We start from the raw sequence: 14,861 nt of genomic DNA on the forward strand, positions 1-14,861 counted from the left end.
TAAGTGCTAATGGTTTCAGAGGTGAAAATAAAGTCAAGGTTTCTGTTTTTATAAAGCTGATATTTTATTAGTGGATTTTTTGAAACACAACTAAATTATATAACTTAGAAACCTACAATTAAAATTCAGATTCCTACTTTCAGAACCTTATTAAACATCAACGCCTCACACTTGGAATTTTTTATGTATTTCTCTGGATTGCACTCAGCAAGATCATCTATCAGTAAAGACTGATACTGTTTCTAAAATATTGCTCATTTACTAGAAATTAAACAAATAAAAACACATATTGGAAATTTATTAAATCCCATTGCTACAGACTGGGCTTTTACATCTGGATAAAAAAGAGTTAACAACTGAGTAGCACATTACCAAAAGTACAAACATTATATTTCATTCAGTATGTAACTTCCTGTGAAAATCATAACTTAACCAAAACTTTACCTTCAAGCTCATTAAAACATCTTTACTGGACTAAAACTCACTCTTCAATATTGTCAAAAATATTATCTAAGTTCCAGAGTCAACAATTAACTTTTCATGTGAAATAAAGAAACATCAGAATAATCCCTTTGCAGGGATTGTTTGGTGTTTAGAGTAACACCAGAGAAAAAAGTCCATTTTCACTTTTAAAATCAGTGGGTTTTACAAAGGCATGAACATAGATACAGGCATAAAATTCCAACTTCTAAACAATGAAATTTCAGACACATTCAGTAAATTCCTCCTTCCTCCCAGCTGTCTTATGTAAGCAGGTATTGTAACACCCCATTAGTGGATCAGGGATAGCTATATAAAGACACATGTGAAAACTTGAATCATATTTCAAGGCTGCAATGGACCTTGGTTTATAAAGTTTAACTCCCTCATTGTTAGAGTGACACTGAGGTCTGAAGAGGGGAAACAGCTTATCCACATTGGCATCATTGGCAGTGGCAGACTGACCAGCACAAGTCAGGTTTTCTCAAACTGAATGTACCTGATAGAATTTGGCTATGAATAATGAAAATAATAAGTTTGGGGTACTTAAAATACAGGTATCTGGGCCTTATCTTTAGAGATTCAAATTGGGTGGAGCTGGGAAGGTACCCAGAATTTACTGTTGATGATACTACAGCTGATCTGAGAACTACACTTGAAGAAACACGATGGAAATTCTTTAAGACTTAACAATTTCCAAAATAAAATGTAAAGTAGTGTGAGAATTTCAAATTCAGAGCTTTAAAGACATTGTTTTTCTCCCCATTGCTTCTCAGATATTCATGTGTTCATGGCAAACACACAATCAACAAAAGTCAAAGTCTGCTGCCTGTCCAGACATGACTTTGAATGTCACAAGGAGCCCCTGCAAAGGGTTGGAAATACGAGCCTCTGGCCATTTTCTCATGTTACAAAATTATCTAGCTAATGTATTTCTAAGGCAGTGAGAAGAATATTTCATTCCAGGAAATATCTGAAACAGCAAAATTGCTTAAACTACTAATGTTTTATTTCTAATACAAATAAACTTTTCACATGTATAGAGATTTGCTTTTCAATAATGTATTTACTTATTTATTCAATGAACATTTCCTGAATATCTACCAAACAAGCCTTTAGTCAACAACTGCTGCATAATAAATGTCTTCAAAATGTCTCCCAAAACAGACTTGATAATTAATTGGAAAATGAAACTGGAAGTTATGGGGATTAGGTGCACAGTTTTATTACCTTATACAGCAGTATTTGTAATTACAACAAAACATACAAAAATGTTTTATATTAATATAATACTAAAGAAGTTCAATGCTTATAAATATTTTAATGGGCTTCTGAATTAAGGAAAATTTACTTAGGTACAATAACAAAGCAGTAATTGGAATCATAGTTAACTCCAACAGAAAATAAACTTCATAGGTTACAATTTATAGGAAGCCCACTAATTCAATTATGATGACAGTCTTGTGTTTTACATTTAGCCTTATATGCTCCTTTATGAATTCTCTACAAAGCATATATGAAGCAGGTCCCAAATTTTAATTAACCTTGATGAAATGCGACAGATTACTGATTTAACTCAATTGAGAGTATAGGATTATCATGTCTAAAGCAAAGATGACCCCAAAAGATTTACCATTATGCGTTTGAGTATGTACTCATATCCTGTCATTTCAGATTATTTTGACTTATTTGTTGTTTCTCCATCTTGTTCTATAAAGGATTTAAGCCTCTTATTTCAAATTAAGGTTTGCTTTTCAGACTTTTTCTGATAAAAGAAATAGTTGGATCTCCATCAATAGATTCACAGTTGACAGACCAAGTTCTGTCCATGGCTTTACTTTATTTTCTGGAGGGCACTGCAAAGGATTCCAATTTCACCTACAAAGAAAAACACCCTCAAAATGGGCCACTCATATAATAAACAAACACTCTTCAAGTATCCACAGTGCAAAGCACTGGGGGATAAGTGGGCTTCTTGGATAAGCCGGATACCACCCCAACTTTCAAGGAGCTTTCATTATGGTATAAGTACTTGCATGTTTTAGAAAATGCCAGAGCCATTAATGTAATCAGCATCCCTTTTCCATAGGTCATTTCCCAGGGAAGGACTTAACAGGTCTCTCCCCAGGCAAATTATTAGCCGTTCCATTCCTCTTTTACATTACCATCTACAGATGCTTCAGGAAGCAAAATCATTGAACCTAATAGTATGGTTCACACAAAACTCGAGTGTCAGAATCACCTGAGGTCTATAAACTCCCAAGAGTTATCACAGATTTGGTAAATTTAGCCTTGGCTATGACTCAAAGCTATTAATTTTTAGCTAGCTTTTCATTTGATTCTGATGCACATTCAAATTTTAGAATCCATGGTTTAAGCAGATAACTCAATTTAGATGGCAAGATCACTAGATGAAGGTATGAGGCAGCCTTCCATTTATGCCATGTTCTCACATACCAAGTAAATGAGAATGGAAAGGAGAATATTTTAAACATAAAGAACTGCATGGGCAAGAGTTAGGAGTCAGGAAAGAGCATGAGAACTAAAAATTGATCACTGTTGCTGGAAGAGAATGTGAAGGGCTAGAGAGATAATCAGGTGATAAATGAAGTAACCCTGTGACATTCTTAAGAGCAATTATTATAATATTCTCATTACGAAAGAAGAGTGGAAGGTCAACAGATGAGCCACTGGACAGCTTATAAAGTGGATAGAACCAGGAAGAGTGATACCAACTGGTCACTTTGCGTAGAAGGGCTGGAGAGGTGAAGGAGAAAAAGGAACATGGCGGTGACAGGCTAAGTGTGGAAAGGTAGAATGATGGTGGGAGGTGGAGTGGAATCTAGGAAGGTCAAAGGAAAAAGGACACAAAGGTAATTCCTATCTTTTTGTCAAGCTCTTCTCCATCAGTGAACCCATGGCTTAAATGGAGATGCTTTTCTCCTTAATTAAATATTTCAATAAATGTCTTATTTTTCCTATGGCAATGGTAAGGAAACACAGTCTTCTATTACTGAGAAACAGAGTGGCCTTGTAAGGTGTAAATTACTTACTGTTAATGGAATCAGCCAAAATCTTAAGCTGCTGGGTATTGTCCAAGACCTCAATCCTTTGGGTGTATGGGTCATAGCGAACTGAGAAGGGCCGAGGGATTGTGGCAGCAAAGTTCCTAAAACCAAAACCACAGGCTTGAGTGAAGGGCACCATTTGGAGAAAGGTAATCTTAAGAGAATTCTCAGTGACATTTTACTTCTCTTTTAGGAATACGGACACCTCCCTAGAACACGGTCTTTAACAGCCAGGGCTGAGGAGGGGAATGGAGTTTTAGTGAGTCTTCTTGGGAAGCCTTCTTGTGTGTATGTGTATGTACAAACACGTATATACACATATTTAGTCACTTAGCTCCAAGAAGACAGAGGTAGCTTACAGTGAAAGCACTGAATACAATAAAGCCACAAACTCCTATCATTAAATAAAATCAAGAGTGAGTAAAATCTAGCTAAAGAATGCTATATATAGAAAAAAAAAAAAAAACCTCTGAAATGCTTGACAGTCAATGCAGAGGGAAATGGCTCTCAAGTGGTGAAGAAAGCACCTTCTATGTACCAAGAACTATGTTAAGTTCTAACTGCCCAATGCTCTTTACAAATATCCTTCTTATTTAAGCTTCACAAAAACCTTAGCAGAAAGGCACCATTACCATGCCCATTTTATGGATGAGGAAACAGGCTTGGGAAGGCTACGTGACTACTAAGGCAATATCGTCAGTAAGTTAACTAACTGGGAAGGAACCCAGGCAGTCTGACTCTGGCCTGGACCCTTTGCTTTCTTGCCTTCCCAATACCTTACTCCTGGATCTGGGAGAAATCCACCATGAGGGCCTCTATGAGGGACATCATGCAATACCAATAACAAGATGTTCCAAAGTAATCACAAATTTCTAAGTTGGCCTCTGGTGAACATACAAGCTGCCGTACTGAAAATACAGTGTTACAGGAGACAGTAGGGACCTCCAAGTTTGGCAAGAGTGGCTCCCCAAGTTCCAAGTCAAGCTGCCTAGGCTGAAACCCTGCCTCTATTACAGCCCTTGTGACCGTGGGCACAGGGGACCACTCTTCTGTACCCCAATTTCCTCTGTAAAATCGGGGCAAGAGTAATAGCTGCCCCAGGGGGTTGCAGCAAGTGCTGTTATACTATGGAGTAAGTGCCCCATCAGTGTTAGTTGCTACCTTTAATGAAGAACAAATGGCCAAGTATGTTTTCCACCTCTTCTTCTCTGAAAAGAGCGGTCTCAGTCCAGCTAGTGGCATGAGCCATGTGTTACACATCTGTAATTTTGCCTGCTCTGCACCTCTTCCTCCTTCTTCCCATAAAGCAGCTCATTTTTTGCTTTGGGTGATTTACTCCTACCCTACTAGGTGTGTATCAGTCCAGAAGTCAGTATTTGGTGCCAGCCATCCTCTGGCGAAGAGGTAGCATGTGAACCCTGCTCAGCCAATCACATCTCTGCCTACAATTTGAATCTTGAAATTCCAAGTGGTTAGAATTGGTTGCTCTTGGCTGGGACGCTCTGAGAGAATCCAAAGGGATGCACAGATTCCTTGTTTTGAAGCCTGTCCTTTAGCATTCTCTTTGACTCTCTGAACCACTTCTCAGCAGAATGGAGTTTTCATGGTTGTTTCCCTTGAGGCCTTGGTACTGACAGGCCTGTGTCCTGGCAAGCTCTTCCCTGCTGGTCTGGGACCGATCACATGCTGATTAGAGAGCTGTGTCCAGGAGGGCTCATCCAAATATTATCTTGGTATGACAGGGTGCTCATCAGCACTGCCTCCAAGCCCCAATGCCTGGGTCCAAACCTTGGGCCTTGGAGGAAGAGGAGGATGGTGCTGGAAAGTGTCTAGGCTTCCAGTTTAGGAGAGAACTAAGAAAGCAGAGCAGGAAGGACCTGAGAGCTCTGGACAGAGCTGGAGACATAGTCATTTTAGGCCAAACCAAGTAGATTTGTGGGCCAGCATTTTACCTTTAATTATCTAAAGATAGAAGTAGACATAATTTAAGGAATATCTATTTTAAAAGAAAGAAACTTAGTCCTCTTTAAGGTCTCTTTATTCCAAAGGATTCTCAAACAAATGTTAGCTGGACCTGTCTTATCCCACAATCTTACCTTGCAAATATAAGGTAAGTGAGTGAGTTGTGTCAAAGGGATAATTTTCATCTTTCCTTGTGAGGGGCCTGGGGAGGATGGAATTTGGATTTAGAAAGGAAGAATTAAGATGTATGTTCATTTGTGACTTTGAGTTTCTCCCTCATGTCTCTCTTTACAAAAGTGTGAATTTCTTTGAGAAGTCATTAATTCTACCACCACTCCCCGCCATTCCTCCAACCTCTCAGAGTCCATAGATAGGGTTGAAAGCTAACATACTCAGCTTCATAGACTCCCAAAGGCCCGTATGTCCCATGCCTGTCATCCATCACTGATAAGATTTTTTTAAGTGGTAACATACAATGAGTATTAGGATATCCGTGTCCAGGTTGACCCTCTGCCCAGTCTGTCTCCTGCTTGGGTGCAGGAACTGTGCACTCAGAGGGCCAATAGTCTCAGAGTCCCAGCACCGCTCCATCAGCCTCTTGCTGAACTGCCTCTGAGATTAATGCCTTCACCAATTATTTATTGAGTGCTTACTCTGTGTCAGGTATTGTTCTAGGGGCCGGAGGAAAAACAGAAAATAGAAAGAACAAAATTTCTACCCTCATAGAGCTTACCTTATGTAATATATTACAAGTTAATAAGTATTACAGAAGCACTGTAATACTTGGCAGGGATGAGTAGAAATAAGTTGGTTAGAGAAAGACATATGGAGATTAAATTTGGGTAAAGATACAAAGGAGGAAACACGTTTTGTAGGTGTTTGGGAGAAGGAAGTGATGAAAGGACTTCCTAGGTTATAAGACTTCTTTGATTTTGTGGGGAGACTTCTGTGGCCTCTCTGTATGCAGAAGGGTTCAGTATCTGGACTTGGTGGTTGCGTTGAACAGGGACCAGGTGGCAGGGGTGTGTGCAAAGGTCAGCACGCCCAACCTTCCAACGGAGAACGGAAAAAAAGGAGGGAGGGTGGAGAACATGGGAGAGAAACTGTCTATGGTACAAAGTTGCAGTAGGCATTGGAGTCCACTCTCCTGGCCAACCACCCACAGATGAGTGCCACCAGCCAGGAGGCCCCCAGAGCTAGTGGCTCACCTTTGTCACCACCTCACCTTACTTTCTCCTTGGCATCATTAAAACTCTCCGCCACATAATACACGGGCTGGAACTCCGTAACAGTGTACTTTTGGATGGCTGTCTTCTCCAGCTCCAGGGGAAGGAGCTTTGGCTTGTCTGATAAGCAGTACTGTAGACCCCAAGTGACAAGTTATTATCACTGTTAAATAAGGATCAGTATTCCCTACTGCATCCCAGAGGCCATTTGTGCCCCTTCTCTCATCTCACCCCGATTCCTTCTATATCACGGCCCAAATGCAGTGAGCCAAATTACTTTGCACATACTAGGTTCTACCCTTCATAGCTCATCTAAAACCTACAGCCAAGGGAGAAAGGAGTAATTCATTCCAATTACTTTCAAGTAAGGTGGTCAATAGATGATGTGGGAGCCAACCACACTTTCTGGCATGTGTTTGCATACTCACAAGGCTGCATGCATAGGTCAGTCTTGGAATCAGGAGGCCCTTTCTCCCCAGAGATACGTGTACTTGCAATTCCATTTCTATCTGTAACACCCACAGCCATAATCAAATCATAGCTGCTAAGGTACCAATCACTGAATGAGTACCCAGGTTGCATGTCAAAATGGATACAAATAGGGTTTCAACAATATCGAAAGCACAATAATGGTTTTCTGTACCCACCACTTTTAAATCCATCCTTGGTTCCTGTTAAGGTCATACCTGTAATTCACCAAAGGATGACAGGAGCCCAGCACCATATGCCTTTATGGAGTCTCCTTGTTTGCAGAGCCCAAATTCCACAGTAAACCAGTAAATCTGGAATGGAAAGTCAATCTGAGAGCACACTGTGATGGTTAATTTTATGTGTCACCTTGAATGAATGAAGGGATACCTGGATAGCTAGTAAAGCATTATTTTGGGGTGTGTCTATGAGGGTGTTTCTGGAGGGGATTGGCATTGAGCCAGTGGAATGAGTGGGGAAGATCTTTCCTCAATGTGGGTGGGAACCACCCAATGGGTTGGAATCCCAGATGGAAGAAAAAGGCAGAGGAAAGCCACATTCATATTCTATCCCTCTTAGAACCAGGATACCCTGTTTCTCCTGCCCTTGGACATCAGAACTCCAGGCTCTCTGGCCTGTGGACTCTGGGACTCGCACCTCATCACCACCCAGGAGTTCTCAGGCCTTTGGTCTCAGACTGAGAGTTATACCATCAACTTCCATGAGTCTGAGGCTTTTGAACTTTGAATAATCTACGCCACTGACTTTTCAAGTTCTCCAGCTTGCAGCCAGCATATTGTGGGACCTCTCAGTCTCGATAACTGTGTAAGCCAGTTTCCCTAATAAGTCCCATCTCAGATTTCCCTCTCTCTCTTTATCTCTCTCTCTATACATCTCACTGGTTCTTTTTCTCTGGAGATCCTTGACTAGTACACATCCCAAAGAAGGAGAAGGCAGCAACTGCCCCAGTGCCACGGACAAGATTGCCCAGGTAGGAGCCTGTGCAGGTTTGTTCTCTAAATCAGCATGACCTGTGATCATGTCTGTGTGTCCTGTGTCTCACTCTATCCGGTCACCTGTTGAATCGAATGTTGGCTGAATGTAAAGAGTGATGGAAAATATCAGGTGGTACTAAGAAGCCCCAAAAGGAGACCTCCAACAATTTGTTCTCCATATGACAGGAACTCTTCTATCTCTTTTGTCTGTGGTGTCAACTAGACGGAGATGTTCCTCAGATGCTCTGAAGCTAGTAGAGCTCATCAGGCACAACAGTGGGTGGTAGCAGATTAGGTAGTGATAGAATCAATGAGGAGAATATCCCATCATCTATGCTAAAACTTCGGGGTGTTTCTGAAGTCAACTACTGCATTTATCTCCCCAAATAACCAGGTATTTTTCTTTCAATAACCCACAGTCCAATATGTCCTAGAGAGTTGGCCTGAAAAAAAGAATATGGGAGTTCTGGGACTAAGAGAAACCCAGAGCTCAGTTAGCTGCTAGAGACAGTCACAGTTTTGGAGAATTAGGGGTAGGTTATTAGTTACATCTGTTTATTGGACTAGAATATGTTAAACCTGGGAGGGCTGTCAGAGCTCAGTCAGTCTGACCTCTTCACATACAGGTGAGGAGTCTTCAGCCCAGGAAGGTAAGGCAACATGCATGTAGTTACACAGCAAATTAAGGGCAGCAAGAATTCAGAACTGTTCCCCAACCAACCAGTAACATTTTTCCAATCAGTAACAATTTTTTTGGGAAGTCGAATTGGTGATAAGTCATTTTAATATTGTTATGGTAGATAACATGATGCTTTGAGATCCAAATTTATTTTCTTTGTAGAAATGAGAAATTCTATCCAGCTCTGTAGCTTCTTTGAAAGCCACTCCTTGTATCTCTGAAGCCTCTGGCATTTAAAAACCCATGTTCACAAAAATTTAAATAATTAAATTTAAATAGTTAAATTTTTAGTTGCTTTTGAGATGGGCAAGATATGAGCTATTGCATTTCATTTTCAGAGATGAGGAAGAAAAAGCCGCTTGTCCAGGGCCTAAAAGCAGCTGTCAGTGAGAAAATAACCTTCTGAGAGTTTTTAGCCTTTCTGACGGAACGAGTTCATAAGCTTCTGAAACTGATATATCTTAATAATAGATTTGCACTCATTGGCAGTCCATAATTCAATTATAAACGTTTATTTTTCAACTTCCAGCACAGGCAATGTGGCTAGTGGCTGGGGTGGGATGTAGTAAAATTAGAAATGAGTATGAAGGAAGGAAATCACCTGCTATGCAGAATTGCTGCTTCTATAGCCCCAGTGGACAAGTGTCATCAAATATACTCAGGAGAGGAAAGTGTTCAGCAATAACGGGAAAGACCACCCCTGTTTCTCCCTCGTATCTGAGAAAGAAAAAATCCTAATGCATGCTCTGGTGTGAAAGTAGAGATGTAAACATTCCCTCTTCAAAGTTCTGGATCCAGATTACTTCATACACACACTTTATGCCAAAGGTTTTCAAGGGCTACTGTTATAGCCTGTTGGTGGGTTCAAGATACCGCTTAAAATTTAAGAGATGTAAACATCTGCAGGTAGCTGATTTCCAAATCAAATTATTAAGGAGAAATCAATCAAAATGTGAAGTTTCACTTGTGCAAATGTAATCCACCACATTCTGATTTTTTTCCCCAGATAACCTGGCTTCCAGGGGAGTAACAAAGCTTCAAAGACCTGAGGGCCATAGCCTATAGCACTCCCACCATCCACCCAGGGAGAGAAGGGACTTACTGTAGCGAGCTTTTCAATGTACTCATCAGGTGCACCCAGAGAGGCAAGGCCAATTTCCTGTAATTGGGGGAAAACAGAGTCACTGGAGTAGCTGGTGTCTGGCCGTCTTTAACATTCACCCATAGAGCCAACCTGGTAGTTGGCCATAAAAAGGTGATGGGTGGCCAGATGCCTTCAGAACGGCCCACATGGACCCTGAGTGTGGTGTCAAGTCTTTCCTGCCCACATGTTATAGAATCACAGATCTCCAGGGCAGGGAGACCCTTTCACCTTCACTTAGTCCTTTGTTTTCACTTTATAAGTGAGGAAACTGAGGCACAGAGACGGGAAGTGACTTGCTCATGGTCACAGGGTTGGTTAGTATCTAAAGCTTCTTCTCTTGACTCCAGCTCAGTGATTATTCATCAGCAGAACATTCCTGGAGTGTTAAATGAGTCTTAATCATGTACCCTGGAAACTTCACAGGAGAACTGCAGATAAGTGGTGACATCGGTCCAGGCATACATATAACTGGAGAGTCTAACACGTCATCGGTTAATTCTCACCACAGCTTCTGTTGCAGAATTCCTCTATTGGTCTCTTTGTCTCTTTTACAGCACTTACTGCAGCCTGCCTTGTGTGTATGTGTCTTTCTTACTGTATACATTAATGCATTCTTGAAATATTAAGTTCATTCGATGTGCCAGGCAGTGTATAAAATCAGTAAAGGCATCTTGTGAATTCTAGTGGAGACAGACAATAAATAATGAACATATACATAACTATTTAGAAGAATACAAGTTCTTTGGAAAGAAGAAACAAAAGAAGAAATAAACAAGAGGGACTAAGAGCTCCAGGGGATTGAGAGGAGGCTTTGATTTTAAATAGGGTTCCAGGGTAAGCATCGTTGAGAAGGTGATATTTGTGTACAGACTTGAAGGAAGTGGGGTTGTTGGTTATACTGACATCTGAGGGAAGAACACTGTAGGCCAAGCATATAGCCAGTGCAAAAGCTTGCATTTCTTTCCCAAGAAAAGGAAGTGTTGTTTGGGTCAAGAAACAGGGAGGAACCAATGTGGCTAGAGCAGGATTAGTGAGGGGGCAGTGGCAGGTGATATCAAAGAGGGGTCCAAAGCCAGATCATGTAGAATATTTTTAGACATTTTAGGGCTTGAGCTTTTCCTTTCAGTGAAACAGGAGCCATTGCATGGTAATGAGCAGATAGAAGGTCATGATCTCACTTGTGTTATCAAGTACTCCTTCTGGCTGCTATGTGAGAATAGATGGTAGGAGTTGAGGGTAGAGGCAGGACACCAGGAGACTGGATGGTAGACAGGGAACCAGGAGACTGAAGGGGCTGAGGGTAGACAGGACACCAGGAGACTGGAGATGTGGAGGGTAGACAGGGCACCAGGACACTGGAGAGGCTGAGTGTAGACAGGACACCAGGACACTAGAGAGGTGGTGGGTAGACAGGACACCAGGAGACTGGAGAGGCTGAGTGTAGACGGGACACCAGGACACTGGAAAGGTTGAGGGTAAACAGGACACCAGGCCACTGGAGACATGGAAGGTAGACAGGAACCAGGAGACTGGAGAGGTGGAGGGTAGACAGGACACTGGAGAGGCAGAGGGTAGACAGGACACCAGGACACTGGAGAGGTTGAGGGTAGACAGGACACCAGGAGACTGGAGAGATGACAGGTAGACAGGTCACCAGGAGACTGGAGAGGCTGAGTATAGACAGGACACCAGGAGACTTGAGAGGTGGAGGGTAAACAGGACATCAGGAGACTGGAGAGGTGGATGGTAAACAGGACACCAGGAGACTGGAGAGGCTGAGTGTAGATGGGACACCAGGACACTGGAGAGGTTGAGGGTAAATGGGACACCAGGAGACTGGAGGAGGCCAGGGTAGAGACCACTAGACGGGGCCAATGAGGAGGCTACTGCAGTCACCAGGATGAGAAATGATAGTGGCTGAGACCAAGTTGGTAGCAGTAGACATAATTGAAATGGTCAGACTCTACACATATTTTGAAGGTAGAACACACAGGATTTTCTGAAAGATTTGTTGTGGGGTTAAAGAGAAAGGAGCTGGTAATGTCCCAAAGTACTTATGGTTTGATCAGCTGGAAGGGTGGAGTTCCTGGTAACTGATTGAGAAAAAGCTATCCTGGAGAAGGTTTGCGAAGGAAGATCCATAACTCAGTTTTGGACAGTATGATAGAGATTTCTTATAGACATCCAAGGGGAGATGTTGAATAGGCAGTTCAATATGTAAGTCTGAATTTTGGGATGGAAGTCTTGGCTGGAGATATAAATGTGTCCATCATCAGAGTAGAGATGGTATTTAAAGCAATGAAATTGAGTGAGATCACCAGAGGAGTGGGTGTAGACAGAGATGAAGACTATGATTAGACTCACTTTGAAGCAAGAAGCTACATGGTCTATATCTCTGTATCACTCCCTGGGCCAAGTCCAGAGCCTGGTTTGGATTAGGCTTATAAAATGCTTTCTGATTTAGAGTGAACTGAATTCAAATTCTTAGCCTGGATCTGCTCTCCTGACCCTCAGCCATCTCCAATCCATCCACCCGCCCAGACATACCACAGTCTCAATTCAACTAGAAACCACTGATAAATCCAAGACCAAAATGGCGCCTTGTTCTCTTAGTCACCATTCTTTGTGAGCCTAGAGCTTGCCTACAACAAGGGGCCCAACATCCCTGTGCTTCAGTTCCACTCCATCCTGTACTGTAGTGGGAAGCAAGTCCTTCCTCTGTTTAACAAGGAATGTTCTCAGGAAACTTTCAACACGTCTCACTGCCTTGGGACCATCCAGATCAAAATTGGAACCATGTGACACTGATGCCCCAGGAGCTCCTGTTTGTTGACTTGAGTAACCATCTACTCTTCTGTGGGGTTCCCCAAGTGGAAATGGCTTAAGAAGGACTGCCACTTAGCCTCTGACTTCATAAACTAGCTTCTGGTGGTAAGAATAAAAGTTTCCTATTCTTCAAGGAAAAACTGATTGTTTTGGGGCCATAGTAACAAATCCAGATTTTAAAACTGTCCCAAGCAATCAAAGATATCTTGGCAGCCTAACCACACTTCTGAATGTCATTGGTGATCCTTCTACAGTTAAAGTTCAACTAATCCCTAAACAGTCCCACTTCCAAAAGTCCAACAATCTTTGAACTCCATAATTCCTCAAACCTCACATAAAAGTAATTTTTCCTTTTGTTTAGAGAGGCTGCATCTTACAAGTACAGTTTTCCCTCACTTAGCAAGCAATAAATTCCAGTTTTCTGTTTGTTTGTTTCAAATATTTACCGGTAGCTTCTTTATTTGACCATGGGAATGTTTATTTCTTTCAGCTAAGGGAAAATGCCCATTAAATTCACACATGATCCCATTATTCTGAAATCCCAATACTTGGCTCAGCATTTGCTCATAGGTCATTCCATTTGATTCTCATGCTTCTTTGTGACGAAGCTGGCTGGTGGAGAGGGCTTTTGACTGATCCACATTTATTAAAAAGGAGGCACAGGGTGGCTGATAATGTAACCCCAGGTCATATAACTGGTTAGTGGCAGGGTTGGAGCCTTGGTACATCAGAACACCATTCAACCTTCTCATGATCCCAGCTACCAAACCATGGTTTTAGGCTGCCTCTCAGTGCCTGGAGAGAATTAGTAGAATTATTTTACTCAGCCCAAAACTTTCTTTTTTGGCCAGGTGTGGTGACTCTTGCCTGTAATCTTCTCACTTTGGGAGGCTGAGGTGGGAGGATTGAAGTCAAGAGTTTGAGGTCAGCCTGGGCAACATAGTGAGACTCTGTCTCTACAAAAATTAAAAAATTCAGCCAGGCATGAAAGCACGTGCTTGTAGTCCCAGTCACTCAGGAGGCTGAGGTGGGAGGACTGCTTGAGCCCAGAAGACTGAGGCTGCAGTGAACCATGATTACTCCACTGCAGTCTAATCCAGCCTGGGTGACAGAGTGAGACCCTGCCATAAAAATAAAAAAATTTTTTAAAAAAAAAAGCTTTTTTTTTTTTTTTGAGCTTGTTAACCACTGTGAAAGATGAATGAAATTCTAGGTTGCAGGGTTGCAGCTTTGATGATGGTGATAAGATATTCAGCTCATTTTTATTTCTTTGTTAACTGTAAGTCAGGGTTTCAGCATTGAATTCTTGGCAAATGTCATCTCACTTAATTCAAGCATATACACAAATAACTGCCTGACAAGGCAGAAAGTTACAATGGCCCTGAAAAGGTGAGGGGATGCACTAAGACATTGGAAGAAGGTGACGTAGTTCCTGCATGGGCATCAGGGAGGCTTTCATGGACGAAAGGCTCTAGCAGGAAAAATGAGATTAGTACATTGAAGAACACACATATGATTCAGAGGATGAGTGATGCACCAACACCATGCTTGATCTCTGAAATGGGTATTTAGCGTCCCAGAACCACTCACCCATTTCAGGTGGGATCATAGAACTGTACCTGGTTTCCACTCTTGCAGAGGGCATGAGGGCCCCTCCCTGGGCTCAACTCATTTGAGAAATTCAGGTCACAGACCTATAATTAGAAAGCTAAAAAATCCATTCTTTACCTGGGAAAACTGGGCAAAGCTGCGATCTGAAAACAAGGGCACATGTCCCAACAGCTCATGGCAGATGTCACTGAAAGACAGAAAGCACAGAGAGCTTGGAGGGGAGGAGGGTTAAGCCAAGCCAGACTCAGTCTTTCCATATGAGGAATGGGTAGAAAGAATGGAAATAACTCTTTTAGGCTTATAATCTCTCTCCCAGGAATAACTGATATGCAGAGGTTGGGATCAGAAAAGGCAAGGTAAAAGATAAAAAGAAGAAAAGGAAGGAAAAATAAGAGACAGGTA

General features: G+C 41.8%; 1 protein-coding gene across 1 annotated transcript in view; it reads right to left on the reverse strand.

Annotated features, from left to right (window-relative positions):
- Positions 1-39: 39 nt before the first annotated feature.
- PAH (phenylalanine hydroxylase) overlaps positions 40-14,861 on the reverse strand; it is a 72,541-nt gene continuing 57,719 nt past the window's right edge. Inside the window, exons 8-13 of the mRNA XM_025403094.1 lie at positions 14,577-14,646; positions 9,981-10,037; positions 7,423-7,518; positions 6,736-6,869; positions 3,534-3,649; positions 40-2,358 (exon numbers count right to left, since the gene is read on the reverse strand). Of these exons, the coding sequence (XP_025258879.1) occupies positions 2,315-2,358; positions 3,534-3,649; positions 6,736-6,869; positions 7,423-7,518; positions 9,981-10,037; positions 14,577-14,646 (517 nt within the window). The 3' untranslated portion in view covers positions 40-2,314. The remainder of the gene's footprint in view (positions 2,359-3,533; positions 3,650-6,735; positions 6,870-7,422; positions 7,519-9,980; positions 10,038-14,576; positions 14,647-14,861) is intronic.

This window comes from Theropithecus gelada, chromosome 11 (assembly GCF_003255815.1).
Source record: "Theropithecus gelada isolate Dixy chromosome 11, Tgel_1.0, whole genome shotgun sequence".
Lineage (NCBI taxonomy): Eukaryota > Metazoa > Chordata > Mammalia > Primates > Cercopithecidae > Theropithecus > Theropithecus gelada.